The sequence below is a fragment of the Gobio gobio genome, assembly GCF_949357685.1.
Source record: "Gobio gobio genome assembly, chromosome: 13".
Classification (NCBI taxonomy): Eukaryota; Metazoa; Chordata; class Actinopteri; order Cypriniformes; family Gobionidae; genus Gobio; species Gobio gobio.
In genome coordinates this window covers 45,119,054-45,136,237 of record NC_137106.1, presented here as the reverse complement: position 1 = coordinate 45,136,237, position 17,184 = coordinate 45,119,054, and the positions used below count along the sequence as shown (strand labels likewise).

Sequence of the window (17,184 nt, the reverse complement as noted above, 5' to 3'; positions counted from 1 at the left end):
CCCTGTACTTCCTTGTTTACCGTCCTGTCCGTGTTCAATAAGCGCTAGAGGAAAAAATATTCATCATTGCTGTTAATGGCGCGTCCATTGTGCGGTCAGCACAAGTGATAGCAGTGACATAATACACCCAGCTATCCATCAAGACAACTTGTTTGAGGTTGTCGTGTAGCGCGCTCGCTGTCCGCTCGTCTTTACAGGATTAGAGAGCGATGATGGCGACCAGCTATAACGCGAAGGATGAGGACGGTCACCACCCGGGATCGGTGGGCTCCGGCGGCCCGGGCTCCGTCAAGAGCAAGAAGCCGGATAACACGGCCTTTAAACAGCAGCGTTTGCCCGCCTGGCAGCCCATTCTGACCGCGGGCACCGTCCTGCCCGCCTTCTTCATGATCGGACTCATCTTCATCCCCATCGGCATCGGACTCTTCGTCACCTCTAACAACATTAAAGAGTTTGAGGTGCGTAACGTCAGCATAGCAACGGTTAAAGAGGCTCGCGAAGGCTCTACTGTCGTGTATAATGGATGTGGTCAGGTGTCAAGTTGTTCTGTGTTGGTTGTGTTGTAGATCGATTACACGGGTGTTGACGTGTTCAGTCCGTGTTACAACTGCGCGCAGAACTACAGCTGGAACAGCACCAGTGTGTGTACCTGCTCTGTGCCCTTCACCCTGGACCAGCCCTTCGAGGTACACACCATCTTCATCTTTCTCACCATCCTTACACTAAATAGAAAGTTTTCAATGCCTCAAACCCCAAAAATAACAATTAGCCCATGGTTTACTCATCCTCAAGTAGGGGTGGCACGGTTCACAAAACCCACGGTTCGGTTCGTATCACGGTTTTAGGGTCACGGTTTTTCGTTGTTGTTTTTTTTAATCGTTAACACTCCAGAAATGTACTTCAGCATATGGTATATATGGCTTAATCATCCACAATTTAGGATACAGTATTACAAAGTTGTTATATCAAGTTGTTTTCTAACTGGCTGTCTATCGAGTCCGACACATTGGCGTAACATTTTTCATGTTAATCATATACATTTTGATCAGAACAATGCACTGTGGCTTTAATTCAGCTGACCTGATTAACACATTTCACTATGAAGTGTAAAATACACGAAAACACAACACTGCTAGAAGTTTTTGCCCAAACTTCAATGGCATGTTTAAATTATTAAAACTGGAAGCATATCTTAACTTTTAAATGTTACAATTATCATGTGAACTACTTACAACATGTTATATATGCATGTGTGTATGAGACAGAGGGGAACGGATAGCATTTGCAGCAGATATATGCTGCCCATCATAAATCAAAGCACGAGACAGACAGGGGTCGAGCAGAACACCAGAAAATGTGACCGAATGGACAATATTTGTCTGTATTTGCAATACACGAGCCACGGTTCAGCTGCGCGAGACAAACACTGCCAGTGTGTGTATGCCAGGTGTATGCACAACGGGCGCGCGCCGCGCGGCTCCCGCTCTCCGCACTGCATCTGCCCTGCCTGCCTGACGCTAGCGCATCCTCCAACAACTCCGGGCAGCCTTCCTTACGTGACCTGACCTGCAGCACTCCACTTTTACTTTACTGTATGTCCACACAAAAGGACACCCACTGTCTGAGGTAACATACGGGCACGAGGATACATTGCGCATGCGTCGAACCGTGCGACGCACACACTCCGAACCGAGACAAGCGAACCGAACGGTTCGTTTTTTTTCCATGTACCGTGCCACCCCTACCCTCAAGTCATCCTAGGTGTATATGACTTTCTTCTTTCAGACGAACACAATCAGAGTTATATTAAAAAATGTCCTGGCTCTTCCAAGCTTTATAATTGGTCCTCGTCCATGGCCATGTAGACCTCCAGCGCTTGCCTGGACAGCAGTGGAACCAAACCATAACTCTTCCCGTTAATAGTCTTGAAGATGTTGGTTCTTATCAAACTTTTCTTTTGTTATCTTCATTTTAAAGGCCCCATACAGTTCAATCCCAGAGATATGGACAGGGTTTCCGCGGGGTCATAAAAAGTCATACATTTAACAATAAGAATTTAAGGCCATAAAAAGTCATAAAAACGTCCGGATTTTCCATACAAGGTCATAAAAAACATTTAGCCACGTCTTAAATTGATATGCTCGTCCGTTAATTTGTTCTTCCATCAAAATGCGCTCGCGGCGGCTATGGCATTAATTTGTTTCGCCTGTTGTATCACACTGGTATCACAGCTTTCCAGAACTACAAGGTCCATGCGGCAGCATACAGACTTGTCGGAAGGACTTTCACAGAAACCCGCGCAAACTCCGAACATACTGTAGTGTGAAATGGTGGTCCAGTGGGTTAAACCATGGAACTGATATGCAGAAGGTTGCTGGTTTGATCCCAGCGGTCACCACCAGTGTGTCCTTGAGCAAGGCACTTTACTCCATGTTGCTCCAGGGGGATTATTTCTGTAATCAGGGCACTGTAAGTCGCTTTGGATAAAAGCGTCTGCCAAATGTAAATGTAAATGTATGTCACTCCTTAGTTTAATTGAAATCATCCTGGCTATCACAATGGGAAAATGTACCTTTAACGATCTATGGCTCGAAGACGGTGCGTTTAGCTGGCTCAAGCCAGACCCGGTTCTACGGGGGTGCTAAGCACCCTCAAACGCACCCTCAGACGCACCCTCAGTTGATACTGTAATAATATTGGCGAAACAGATTTGGCAGATTTGCACATTTGTTTCCTCAGGAGAGCGTCAAATGCATCTATTACAGCGAGTGTTTGCAGCGGTGGGTATTGCAGCCAATGATTACAATCACAGATATAGTTATTGATCTCTTGAACGCGATCAGAATCTCACCGCTCAAAACAGCAGCATTTTTTAGGCTATGCAGTTAATGCAGGCTCGCGAAACCTCTCATTAAAGGGTTTGTTCACCCAAAAATGAAATTTCTTCCATTAATGACTCACCCCAATGTTGTTCCAAACCCGTAAGACCTCCGTTGATCCTCGGAACACAGTTTAAGATATTTTAGATTTATTTTTTGCTATCGCACCAGATAACACGTCGGCAGCGTCACTGTGGCGTCGTGAACGCGGATTCCAACATAACCTGAAGAGAAGACAATGCTTCATAAAGTCTTAGTTTTTGTTATTTTTGGACCAAAATGTATTGTCGACACTTCAAAAGAGTCTAACTAACCAAATGATGTCACATATGGACTACTTTGATGATGTTTTCATTACCTTTCTGGACGTGGACAGCAAAGTGTGCATACACTTACATTCAAAGGACTGAAAGCCCTCGGACTAAATCTAAAATATCTTAAACTGTGTTCCGAGGATCAACGGAGGTCTTACGGGTGTAGAACAACATTGGGGTGAGTCATTAATGGAAGAAATTTCATTTTTGGGTGAACTAACCCTTTAACAAGACACGATGTAGGTAAGATATTTATTGTTGACAGCTTAATTTTTATAACGGAGCTTTGTGAGATCGCGATGAACTGACAAAGCAACAGCGTTTTATTGATCGTAGCGATCTTGGCTCACTTTCGAGGCTACAGTCTGTAACATTCATTGAATAAAACTATTATTTCTAAGAGGACCGACGGCCAATCGCATGCAGCAAAGTTTAGCAAGTGACATCTTAATATAAATGCCACTCTGCTCGAGACAGAAATATCCTCCTGAGACCCAGAATAGAGGTTTTAATTATATTTTAGCGAATTTCTCTGACAACATGCACAGTTTTAAGTCTGTATATTCTTATGAAATAATTATTGCACGTCTTTTTACAATTACATATTGTCCCAAAACACATGAATATACAAATTATATTCAGTGTATAGATGCATTGCATAGAATGGGAATGGCATATGGCCATGTTTACACACATATTGCATAGTAAAATGGTATATCAAATAATTATTTTATATCTTTCATAACATTGAGAATCATCTTTATGCAAAGTTTGGATAAAAAAAGCTTGAAGCATAAAAATTGACTGGTGAATGAAAAAAAAAAATCCCTTTGTTTTTGTCTATTCATGTCTTTTCATTTTCTCAATAAATAGTTCTGGTGTCCTCTACAGAGCAGAGGATATAGCATATAACATAGGATTTTTTTTTAATGCTCCAAACAATGTTATGACCTAAAAAAACTTTTTTTCTGGTTCTCAGGAAGATGATGAGTTAAAATACTAGTAACGCATTAAAGCAATGCCTGTTCCAAAACATTACATTTCTGCTCATTTCATTGGTTCTTAAATACTAATACAGCCTTTATACTTCCACCACTGTGCTTTACAGTTAGGATGAGGTTCCTGTTTTTTTGTAGGAAGTGTGTGGTTTTTGCTTCTCATTTAAACCTGTATTACCATTCAAAAGTTTGGGGTAGGTAATATTTTTTTAAATATTTTTTAAAGTAGATGCTCACCAAGGCTGCATTTATTTAAGAAATTATTGTATTTGATATATCAAACCAAATTAAGTCCATAATGTTGGCTGTTAATTTATAGTTGTATATATTTACTGTATCTGAAGGTCCATTAAGTTGTAATATTTACTTGGTCTGTGAACTGTATAGTGGTGAAATAAATCGCCTAAGTGCTATTAGTTCTCATGTATTATGCATTAGCGTTTTAGAGGACATTTTATTGATCGTACCTTTTTGTATAGTTTAAAATAGAATATTTCCCGCTCATACAACAACAGGTTTCACATCAATTATGTATAAAATGCCTGTGAATAACATAAAAATAGCCCCGGGACAAAAGATTTCGTGGTTTTTCACAATGTTTTTTTTTTTTTATCCTCTGCCATCTTTTCGTTTGTAGAGTAATGTTTTCATGTACTATGGACTCTCCAACTTCTATCAAAACCATAGACGTTATGTCAAGTCAAGAGACGACAGTCAGCTGAACGGAGATAAAAGCTCTTTACTGGTAAGTGTTTCGAGGTAATGCCTATCAATATCTTTTTGATGACCGACTAAAACATGAGTTAAAGTATTTCCTGGCATATAGTTTTAAAAACATTTCATTTTGTTCACAGTTCTGCTGAACTTCTTAAATATGCTTTTCATGAAAGGTGCAATATGTAATGTTTTTATTTGCTTTTACTTTCATTAAATTAACACGCCGACTTTTTGGGACTTTAGCTTATTCACCGTATCCCCCAGAGTTAGATAAGTCCATACATACCATTCTCATCTCCGTGCGTGCCATAACTCTGTCTGACACCGCTAGCCTAGCTTAGCACAAAGACTGGAGGTAAACGGCTCCATCTAGTGCTGCATAATATCATTGCGCCACTGCACCCATGATTATTACGCAGGAATGAGAGTATAGTTCCTTAGTACACAATGTAACTATACACATCACAACATGTAATTGGGAAAATGTTGGTGTTATTTTGTCACTTATTGAGATGTAGGCTAGCTGGAGCCATTTACCTCCAGTCTTTGTGCTAAGCTAGGCTAGCTATGTGTGCGTCAGACAGAGTTATGGCATGCACGGAGATGAGAATGGTATGTATGGACTTATCTAACTCTGGGGGATACGGTGAATAAGATAAAGTCCCAAAAAGTCAGCGTTTTCCTTTAAACAGTTGATGTGTATTGCTTATGATTACGCTTGTCATGACTGGTTTATGCTATGCTACAGATGTCAAGACATTGTTTTTAAACGTTAGAGTCTTTGCTCTGCAGAGCCCAAGTAAAGAGTGTGAACCGTATCGGACAAGTGAGAAGAAGCCCATTGCTCCCTGCGGTGCCATTGCTAACAGTCTCTTCAATGGTAAGACAAATATGTGTTCAGTGACAAGCTTATGGCTCAAACAAACACACTTGTTTATTTAAAGGAGTGGTTGATTATGGTTGATTTCACTTTTTTAAAGAGCACCTATCATGGCATTTAAAATGTTCCAAATATTGTTTTAGAAGTCCCCAACAACAGTTTTGCATGCATGCAATGACAAAAAAGACTTTAGTTTTCTTATAATATGCATTTATTTTTACCTGTTTTGACAGCGATTCTCAAATGATTCCTTTAGTGATTCACTTTTCAAAACCCCGCCTTTACGCGACAATTCAACATCCCTCAGGGCTTTTAGTTCAAAAGTGTGCAGATGAGGAGAAATATTGATAGATTCTCAAATGTCTGTGTCAAATTTCTAATCAGAGGAGTATTTTTTATTCAATACTTCCTCAAAATGCGCAGATGTAGCCTAATCATGAGCGATTGAGTCTCTTATGTGTTGTTTTCAATTCATCCTGGCAGCCGGAGGGCGCTCTGTGCACATGTAGTCCATGTACAGACAGACGAAGAAGAACCATGTGCCATAATAGAAGTCCATAATAAAAGCTTCCTGAGATCGCGAAACATACATTTGACGACTAATAAACACTCAATCGCGACGATGTATGGTTTGTCTTCAAGCCACTTAGTCTTCAAATGCTCATCCTTGGGCAGATGAAAAAAGTTTGCTTTTGAGTCGCACTTCAGAACACAGGGTCTCGTCGCCATGATGTTTTCTAGTTTTCACTGGCGTCTTGGAGCGCAATAAGTGGGCGTATCGTATTCAAATAACTTGACAAGTTGACGTCATCTAGTCAGAGAAAAAGCTTCGGTCTTCTAACGATTCTTAAAAATGACTCAGAGTCGACTCTTACTTTTGAAAGAAAATAACTATATATACGGTGCACTCTCATATTTCAAACTATGCAGGATGTTTTTGTTCACTTAGATCTATGTTACACACTACATGAAAGGTCAATTTTAAAATTCCATGATAGGTGCTCTTTAACTTCAGTTAGTGTGTAATTTTGCTGTTTGAGCATAAAAAACATCTGCAAAGTTACAACACTCAAAGTTCAAAGCAAAGGGAGAAATTTTCTTTTACAGAAATCGCTTTTTAAGAACTACAACAAACGGCTGGTAGGAACTAAAACAAGCTTATTCACGAGTTAGTGACATAACTAACCCTAACATTTACATAAACCCCGCCCCCGGGAACACAACAAAGGCCATGTTGAGAAAAGGAAGAGTTGTAGTCGAGCACATTTGAGAGTCGCTCAAGCTGTCGCATCCGTCTTTCACATTTATTGTAATACAGTACAAACACAAATGCAATAGCATGTCATAAAAGCAAGATGACAACATAAGTTACAACCGTAATTAAACTAAACTAAACCTGTTCTCTCTTCATGCAGCAGATATTCTCTGGCTCTGAAGGATCTTACAACAGTTCCCACACGAGCGATTTATAGATTATCATGACAGAATATGCTAATCAATAACTTGAAGATAGTTAATTCCACATCAGCTCCATAAATTAATCAACTAAGCATTCAGAAACGTCCCGTCTCATTCTACATGTTGTCATTTCTTCTTGAGTCTCTCCATCATTGTCCGACTCCGGTTTGAACATTAAAGGCTGAATAGTTTCTGATATTTTAGGTGTGTGTCTGCGTGAGGTAATCGGAGCTGCTAACACGAGCTCTTGAAGCTCCGCCCTCTTCTTGAAAGTAGGGATGGGCGTATCGATATGAAGTATCAATATATATCGATACTGATGTGAGCATCGAAAAGTATCGATACTCAAATAAAAATACGATACTAAGGTGTTTTTTTTTGTTTCGTTTAAAAAGATTATTTAATGCATACAATACGAATAACCTATGTTACTGAATAGTTGTGTAGTATATAGCTATTTTCCTGCTCATCTGAACCATGATCTGAATACACGCAAATGCTGTAAGACAGAACCAGTCAATCACAGCGAGCGTTCGCACACCGATGACACTGTATTCAAACAGAGCTGCGTTTCCCAAAACTATCATAAGAAACCATTGATGCTTTTGGAAATGCAGCCCAGAACAATGCAAAACATATGTTTGAGTTCTTTCACAATAAACAAATAGAAATTGTAGCCTACATAGTGCATTACACTCTTTAATCTAATGTTAAAAGCTGATATTGATCATGTTCTATTCTGTAACTATATCATGTCAGAATAAAAAGCTTGCATTTTATGAGTGCAACGTCCTGTCACTGGCAGTCCATGAACCATGGTTTATTTTTTACTACAGTGGCCATAGTTCAACTAGTATTTGTACATTTCCATGGTTACCACTACAAGTAAACATATTTTAACCATGTTTAAACAAAAATATGATCTAATAAGTTGCAATTAAGGCATACTGAATGTTAAAATACCTTTCAAATATAATGTTAAGTGGGTATCTTTACCCATTTTACTCCTTAGTAATTTTAATAATTACTAATAATTAAAAAGTTCATTTAAGAAGTGTCGTATTGGTATCGATATCGGTGATACTGGCCTTGAAAGTTTCGGTATCGTATCGAAAACAAAATAAGTGGTATCGCCCATCCCTACTTAAAAGGGGGCTGGAAGCAGCAGCTCATTTGCATTTAAAGGGATACACACACAAATGGTGCATTTTTTTGCTCACCCTCAAAAAGTGACAATTTTAACATGCTGTAAAACATGATCTGTGGGGTATTTTGAACTAAACCTTCACATACACACACATCAGAGACTTATTTTACATCTTGTAAAAAGAGGCAATATAGGACCCCTTTAAAGACATGACGTCCTGATAACACAAATGATGCACTGTGCACAAATGTGCAAACTTTCAAAGTGTTGATAATAAAAAGATATTTAGCCAGAGATTTGATATGTATAACATTTCTTTTAAAATTAATACATTTTTGCATTTTGGCTCTTTATGTCCATGATGCAGATTTCTGTTTAAAATATTTGATCCGTGCATTAAGCTTTGGAGTGTAAACGCAGCATTGCACCATATGAGCCCCCAAATAAATATTCACTGCTTACACAAGCTGCGTGAAACAGACCTTAGGTCTTTCTGTAATTTGCTTCATATTTGCAGATACTTTGGAGCTGTTTTACATCCATCCGAACGGAAGCAGAATAGCTATTCATCTGGTGAAGACGGGAATTGCTTGGTGGACTGACAAACATGTGAAGTTCAGAAACCCAGGAGGAAGCAACAACAACCTCTCCATTGTGTTCCAAGGTACATAAAGCCCAACCCTATAAAGCCTACCACATGATCAAAACCTTTCCTGAAAACCTGTTATACACAATCTACTGTATGCCTTCTGTCTGATTGATAGTACTTTTTAGCAAGTACAGTGTCTTTTAGTATAATTGTACAAACATCCCCCTTCAGCTCGTGCTTCACGTGTCTTTCTGCTGTGAAATCTGCACTGATTTTAATAAAGCAAACGCGAGAATAACTTTTATATTGTTAGTAATATTTCAAGATGAACACTTGCTGGACTGCTTCAATACATTGAGCAATGTGACTATGATTATAACTCTTCATCAGAGCATGATTTTAATGTCAGAATAAGTGGTACAAAGTTATTGCATTTTAAAATAGCCCATCTCTACGTTTTTAAAGTTTCGCTGTCACTCTGTATTATTGCTAACCAGCATTATTCGTCCTCACAGATACAAGCAAACCCGTAAACTGGCGCAAACCCGTTTATGAGCTGGACCCGACTGATTCTGAGAACAACGGTTTCATCAATGAGGATTTCATCGTGTGGATGAGAACCGCTGCTCTCCCCACCTTCAGAAAACTCTACCGCATCATTCAGAAGAAGAAGGACAACATGACCCCAACATTACCGCCTGGAAACTACAGTCTGGAAGTCGCCTACAGTATCCTTCAGACGTTTACAAGAAAATACTTGTTCAGTCTTTCTACTTCCAAATTTCACGTTTAATTCAATGTTCTGAATGAAAATCATTTCAAAGTAAATCTTACACCAATTTTTTTTCATTGTGCAGGGTAGGGATGAAACGATATGGAAATTTAACATCACGATTATAGTGACCCAAATTATCACGGTTATCAGTATTATCACGGTTTTGTTGTTCAAAAAGAACAGATGCTCACATTGAAAACATTTCAACAAGTTTTATATTTGATCAACAAACAAATAAATCAAGCAGCTCTATGCACTTTTTTTAAGCTAGATTCTATTCTGTGGGATTTCCATCCTTATAATGGCCATCATCAATAGCAATGCATAAATAATAATAATGTGGTGTAATATTCTCATCAGTGTTCTATCAGCTATGACGCATTTAAATCTAGCATATTGTGTGTAAGAGACCAAACAGTATCCTAGTGAAATAATGCATATCCAAATTTTCATATTATGTGACAGTTTATTTGATTAAATATCAAAAATCCAAAAGGTGTGCATCATACATGACACCCAGATGAACACTTTACAGTCAGTTTTATGACTGTAAGTCATTCTCTTCAAATGCTATTGTATGTAACTTTAGAGGCGGTCCCTAAATTCGTGGATCTCGAATGTCAAGCCAGCGTTATGCCAATCATATCAGATGCGCTGTGGTTCTGCTGTGTTTGAAACTATTTTCGCTGCTGAAATAGAACAAAAACAGTCAACCACTGTATGATGAATGAATCTCCTGTCTACATCGCACGTTCATCTCTGCTTTGATTTCAGTGAGTGAGAGCGTGTTCTGAACAAAACTCTGACTAATCTGAACGCCTCTGATTATTAGACATTGCATTCATAAACTCAATAGAAACACGTGTGATTGGTTATAATGCGCAACGCGATTATAACAGATGGCTTTTGAGAAGACTGTAAGTTCAATCGCCAAAGTGGCTAGTGTGAGTGACTGTGTTACACACCACAGCCGAAATACACCCGCAAATGGTGGTTGTTAATATCAAGCCCTGATTATTATCCCTTAAATTTCACCCTAGTCTTGTCTTATCTTGTTCGTTCGTCTTTGGCTCAAGCTTCATGTTTTTATTTCCCAGTAGTTTTGGTATTGAGCTCAAAGTCCACTTGCCTTGCGTTCGCAGATGTGAAGTGTTTCCCCTATTACAGCGACTTTCTTCTGGCATGTTCTGCAGACAGGGTGACCATCTTCGATTAAGTTTCCCTCAGGACTTTTGTAAAGGCCAAAATATGACAGCGCCTCAGATTTGGTCCTTTTAGAGGCTGAAAAATCCCCCGAGCGCCGTCACTGCCTTCTGCCATTTCTTCTCATTCAGAAAACAGCGCTGCGCCTGCGCCAGACTGACGCTGACTGGACAAGATTTACAGTGAGTTTTCAAAATCGTGATGATCTCACGCGGTTTTAATGATAATTAAAATTTAAACGATATTACTAACCGTCAGTACATTTTATCATGGTTTATCGTGAAACCGGTAATCGTTGGGGACGATTATCGCACACGCTTATTGCCAGCGTATTTCGCCGCGTCTTTGTGTTCACACCCAAGTGATTTTCACTGGCGATGCAGTGAACGTGCTAATTCAGTAGATGGCGCTCCCCACAAGGTGGTGCTGCGCCACTTTACGCTTCTGACACTCACTTGTCACACAGAAGAAGAAGAGAGACAGTTTTTAAATGCTTGCCAAAACCATTCACACACTTTTGCTAACTAACTTTGACTGCCGGGTAGAAGTCCTCTGCGTAGCTCGCGAACTTGCGGGCTCAGCTGAAGTGCGCATCGAGGGAGCATATCAGCCGCAAAGGGGGCGCTCACGAGAACCCTTCTTTAAGCTTAAATGACGAATGGGACACTCTACAGTCTTGTGGACGCGCGCACGCAGCGGCCATTATAAGTCCACAAGACCGAAAAGTGCATTGATGTACCATTTGGGACAGGGCCTTTGTATACTTACTTCCTCTTCGTCATATTAATGTGTGCTCGGCAAGACCGGTTTTTGCTTGAGCGCCACCAAGTCATGTTTTACTGTTACTTCAGCAGCTCCAGGCAAGTGAACAAAAGCGCCGATCTCATTGGTCAGCCAATTTTTAAAGCGTTTATTAAAAAATTAAGCTTTTACGTCTGGCGTTTTTGGGCGTCGGTGTGCACACTCACATTGGCGGCCTTTATTTAGTCACAAGGCGTTAAACGTCGGTGATAAACGCGCGCGAAAATCGTCCTGGTGTGAACTGGCCTTAAGCCTCTAAACCAGCATTCGCGTTCATAACTTAAAGGGATAGTTCACCCAAAAAATGTCCATTCTGTCATCATTTACTCACCCTCATGTTGTTCCAAACCTTTATGAGTTTCTTTCTTCTGCTGTACATAAAAGAAGATATTTTGAAGAATATTGGGAGCTAAACAGCTGATGGACCCCATTGACTTCCATAGTATGAAAAATAAATACTACTATGGAAGTCAATGGGGCCCATCAAATGTTTCGTTACCGACATTCTTCAAAATATCATCTTTTGTGTTCAGCAGAAGAAAGAAACTCATAAAGGTTTGGAACAACTTGAGGGTGAGTAAATTGACAAAATTCTCATTTTTGGGGTATCTCTTTAAAGGGATAGTTCACCCAAAAACGAAAATGTGATGTATTTCTGCTTACCCCCAGGGCATCCAAGATGTAGGTGTCTTTGTTTCTTCAGTAGAACACAAATGAAGATTTTTAACTCCAACCGTTGCCGTCTGTCAGTCATATAATGCATGTGAATGGGATCTAATTTTATTAGAGTAAAAAAAACATGCACAGACAACTTCAAATGAACCTCTGCGGCTCGTGGCGGCACATTGATTTCTTTAGACACGAAACCATCGGTTTCTGCGAGAAATCGGATGGTATTTATGCTATTATTTCACCTCATATCAGACGAATGTCAGCTCTCCAGACCCCCATAACTTCATGTGAGTAAGGTCAAAATACCGGCGTGATCATAGAAATATATATACGTAGATTCCTCATTCGACCGTTCCGCGCAGGCACTAATGAGGCATCTATGTATATATCTATGACCACGCTGGTATTTTGACCTTACTCGCAGGAAGTTATGGCTGTCTGGAGAGCTGATGACATTCAGTATCAGCTTTCGTTTCTGCTCTGACAGCCGCATGATCAGCCGAACGCAGTGAGTGTGTGTTAGAAATCAGGAATGGAGAGAGAACATTGAGCTTGGGACATCTTCGAACCAAACTTGGGTCTTCAGCCAACAAAGTTTAAATCCCGTCTGGCTAGCGCACTTCCCATCATGTTTATATGTTAGGTCAGTAGGAGGAGAGTAGACGTCTTTTGTGGTTGTTCGAACACATTTATTCACATGAGCATCTACACTATGAAACCAATCCGGTCAAATGTGTTTTCTACTACCTCTGGAAGTGGTAGAAAGTGGGCAAACTCAAAACCTTTTAGACCCTGTTAACACCTGTATTTAGCATCACCCACTTGTGATCCGATCAACCAAAAGGCATCTTAATACCAGGTGTAAACAAGGTTGTGATGTTTGCTAACTGGTTTTTCAAACTTCTTTTTACCCCAAAGCAAAGAATAAAAAAGGAAAGCTTCGTCATGAGTATTTTGGGGCCTTTAAACAGTCTTCTAAATGTGTATGTTGAAATATGACATTCTTTAATAATATGAACCCAGATTACCCAGTGCGCAGCTTTGACGGCCGCAAGCGTATGATCCTCAGCACCATTTCCTGGATGGGAGGGAAGAACCCTTTCCTGGGCATTGCCTACATCACCGTGGGATCCGTGTGCTTCTTCCTGGGAGTCGTCCTACTGATCATCCACCATAAATATGGCAACCGCAACAACAATGCTGACATTCCCAATTAAATGCGACACGAGGCGGCGTGAGTTATCCGTCAGATCTCATGTGGGAAGATGCTCCTGTACACACAGGTGGCCAGAAGGACTGCTTGCTAAATTGTTGTGTATGCACTGGCAGTTTTTAATGATCTGTTTTAAACATTTCTTTCATCCACACCAAAGCTTTATATTGGAAATATGAGCAGTATCTTGATTTTGACACATGAAGTATTTGTGCTAAGGACAGTATAACGTCACTATGGCGTAACTGATGTGACCGTACAGTAGGACTGTATTTGAGTGAATCCCACACACATCTCCAGGTCATATTTTGCCCAAAAAAAAAACATATTTTGCATAAAGACAAAGAAGAACTTCGTATTGACTATTGACATGTTTTCGTGAGCACATTTTCCCCTAAAAATCCACCTTGGACATTTTACTTTTTAGTTTGTTTGTAATTCTTATGTCATGATTATTTAATTATTGATAAATACAAATTCTACTATGGTGTATTCATTATTTATTATTTTTCTGCCATTGTGGTGTTACAATTGTTACATTATTATATGGGGAATTGTGCTTATTTGCACTCACAATGCAAAAACATATACATCATCTTTTTTTCTTTTGATTTTGTGGTGAAATATGACCAGTCTTGACTGGCTGTGTGAGATTCATCCATTTTGGGTATTAATGCTGATGGTACAATCACAACCGTCATGGATTTGAATCAGTGATTTTTATAAGAATATTATCAATATTCTTGATATGATAGTTCGTCATGCAAATCAGCAAGGATTGTTGTGCTGTATTATTTGAAATGCTAAACTGTGATGCTCGAAGCTGATGTGCTCGTTTTTTGTCGTTTCTTCTTTGAAAAGCTGTGCAATGTGTATTTAAAAAGGATCTGTGTGTGTTTAGCAACTGCTAAGAAATCCTTTATCTAGCTCAGTTCTGTGTGTCTGTTTGTTGGGCCAAAGTCATGTCATTTACTTAAAAGAGTTGTGTGATAATAAACGACAAATGCATGAGAGATGTGCTGTGCTGCTTTTATGACCGGTCCTGTAAGTGAAGTATACAAATGAACAGAGCTGGGTAGTAACGGATTATATGTAATCTGGATTATGTAATCAGATTCCAAAATGTATATTATAAAATACTAATAATTAGACTACAGTAACTTTATATAATGATTGCATGGATACATATTATTCACACAATGGCAGTAAATCGATCATAATTTATTGATTCTCCCTAATATTGCTTATATACACATATCAGGCATAACATTATGATCAGGTGAATAGCACTGATTATCTCTTCATCGCAGCACCTGTTAGTGGGTGGGATATATTAAACAGCAAGTGAACATTTTGTCCTCAAAGTTGATGTGTTAGAAGCAGGAAAAATGGGCAAGCGTAAGGATTTGAGCGAGTTTGACAAGGGCCAAATTGTGATGGCTAGACGACTGGGTCAGAGCATCTCCAAAACTGCAGCTTTTGTGGGGTGTTCCTGGTCTGCAGTGGTCAGTAGGCTATCTATCAAAAGTGCTCCAAGGAAGGAACAGTGGTGAACCAGGGTCATGGGTGGTCAAGGCTCATTGATACACATGGAGAGCGAAGGCTACTGTAGAATACTGTAGCTCAAATTGTTCAAGAAGTTAATGCTGGTTCTGATAGAAAGGTGTCAGAATACACAGAGAATCACAGTTTGTTGCGTATGGGGCTGCACAGCCACAGACAGTCAGGGTGCCCATGCTGACCCCTGTCCACCGCCCAAAACGCCAACAGTGGGCACGTGAGCATCAGAACTGGACTATTACATAGAACATTAAGAGGCCACAAAACATTTAATCAGTGGATTTACAGAAATCATATAAATTTTTTTAAAGGAGTGTTTTCTCAACATTGCATATCAAATCAACTCCTGACAAACACATTAATTATTACAGTCATTTAAACAGATTGGTCTTATTTTCAATAAACGTTTTGTTAAATGTTCAGTGAGCGCGTTCAAATAATTATTAATTGGTGCAGTGTCACTAAATAATGTTGATATGGCAACTAGTAAATACATTAGGTTTCATCATCCCGGCATGTGTGGAAAGTTAAACTGTTACAACTAGCCCCACGTCAGGTTGTGCACCGCTCCCCACACTAACCTTGAGAAGTTTAAATTCCATACGGAGAAAAATAATAACTTCTGTACCTCTGCAAGTCACATAGCATGCAGCCATAGGGTTTGACTTATTGGGACTTGCAAAGGTACAGTCAGTTCCACCACATTTGCAGAATAAGGCACTCTTTCCAGGTCAAAAGCAGTTAAACCAGACATGAAGCAAAGTGAAAAGTCAGATACAAGCAAGGATTGATGTCAGTTTTATTGAGAAACTTTCTTTTGCCCTTGAACAATTACAGGACCAAGTGTTGCCTTGCCTTCCCACTGTACACCTAGAGAGAAGAAAGAGCAAAGTTAGGAGCACTTAAAACATCAAAAGCAAGCTTAAAGCAAGAGCTACCGACCTCCATAAGGAGAAGCAGCAATTCCACCATCAGGACCACATGTTGAGTCACAGCAACCACAAACTTGGTCATTTCCATCAGCAGCAAACCACCTGCAACAAGACAAAGCACTTTCAACATGAGCAAAGAAATTAAATATAATAATAAGTGCAACGTACCCATTGGCAAAGGAACAGGATTTGCGCTGAGCGTCACTGGGTGCAGAAGCAATAGTTGCCTTCAGAACACATGTTATGTAGATCTACAAGGGATGACAGACAAGTCAGAAAACCAAAGCAGATGGGAAGAGAAGTCAAATTAACTCTTGTGGTACATACAGATGGACTGGTGCTCTCCTGGAACATGAATGCCTCCAGCTGGAACTGGATCTTGTCAACCTGGGACCGAGGCATGAAGCGGGAGCTGGAAGCTGTAGCCTTGGCATCCACAAAGCACCTGACGACAAAGTCACCACAAAGAGCAACTCATGAATGTTTAAAAAGAGCAAACAAAACAGTCCTATAACATCTAGAGCCATGACCTTACCCATGATTCTCAATGAAGGAATATCTCGGAAGGGAGTTCACGTCAGGCACTTGAGTGGCCACACAGCTGTCCACAAACACACGCAGAGGCACATGATTGTACTGCTTCACAGATGCCTCGATGTTAATAACACCACCCAGGAAATAGGAGTATGAAGGCCTCTGGTAGGACCAATCGTCTACAAAAGAGAAGGAACACCCTAGGAAGAGCCACATTTGCAAGGTCGAAGGTCCAAAGAAAGTGCACTTACCCAGCATGAGCTTCAGGGAGAACATCAAGACTTCTTCACCAACCTTGGTTGAGGCATAAGGGACCCATGTTGGCCTCAAGGCATCACTGCTTACATTGTGTAGCCTGTGGTTCATGAAAGTACCCATTAAATGGTCTCCCAGTTGCACAAGCAGTGAAAGTCACAGAGGTCACTTACCTTTGATAGTGGCATTGAACGCCAACAATTGCACCATCGGCCCGGGTAATCGGAGTACCTGCAAGAGCCTCAGGGGTGTAGGTA

At 40.1% G+C, this 17,184-nt stretch overlaps 1 protein-coding gene across 1 annotated transcript; it reads left to right on the top strand.

The window, feature by feature from the left end:
* tmem30aa (transmembrane protein 30Aa) lies at positions 1 to 15,627 on the top strand. The gene is made up of 7 exons (XM_079833848.1): positions 1 to 458; positions 567 to 686; positions 4,829 to 4,936; positions 5,701 to 5,788; positions 8,911 to 9,057; positions 9,498 to 9,710; positions 13,457 to 15,627. Exons 1-7 carry the CDS (start codon positions 210 to 212, stop codon positions 13,648 to 13,650), a joined length of 1,119 nt encoding a protein of 372 aa, XP_079689974.1. The 5' UTR covers positions 1 to 209; the 3' UTR covers positions 13,651 to 15,627.
* The last annotated feature ends 1,557 nt before the right edge of the window (positions 15,628 to 17,184 follow it).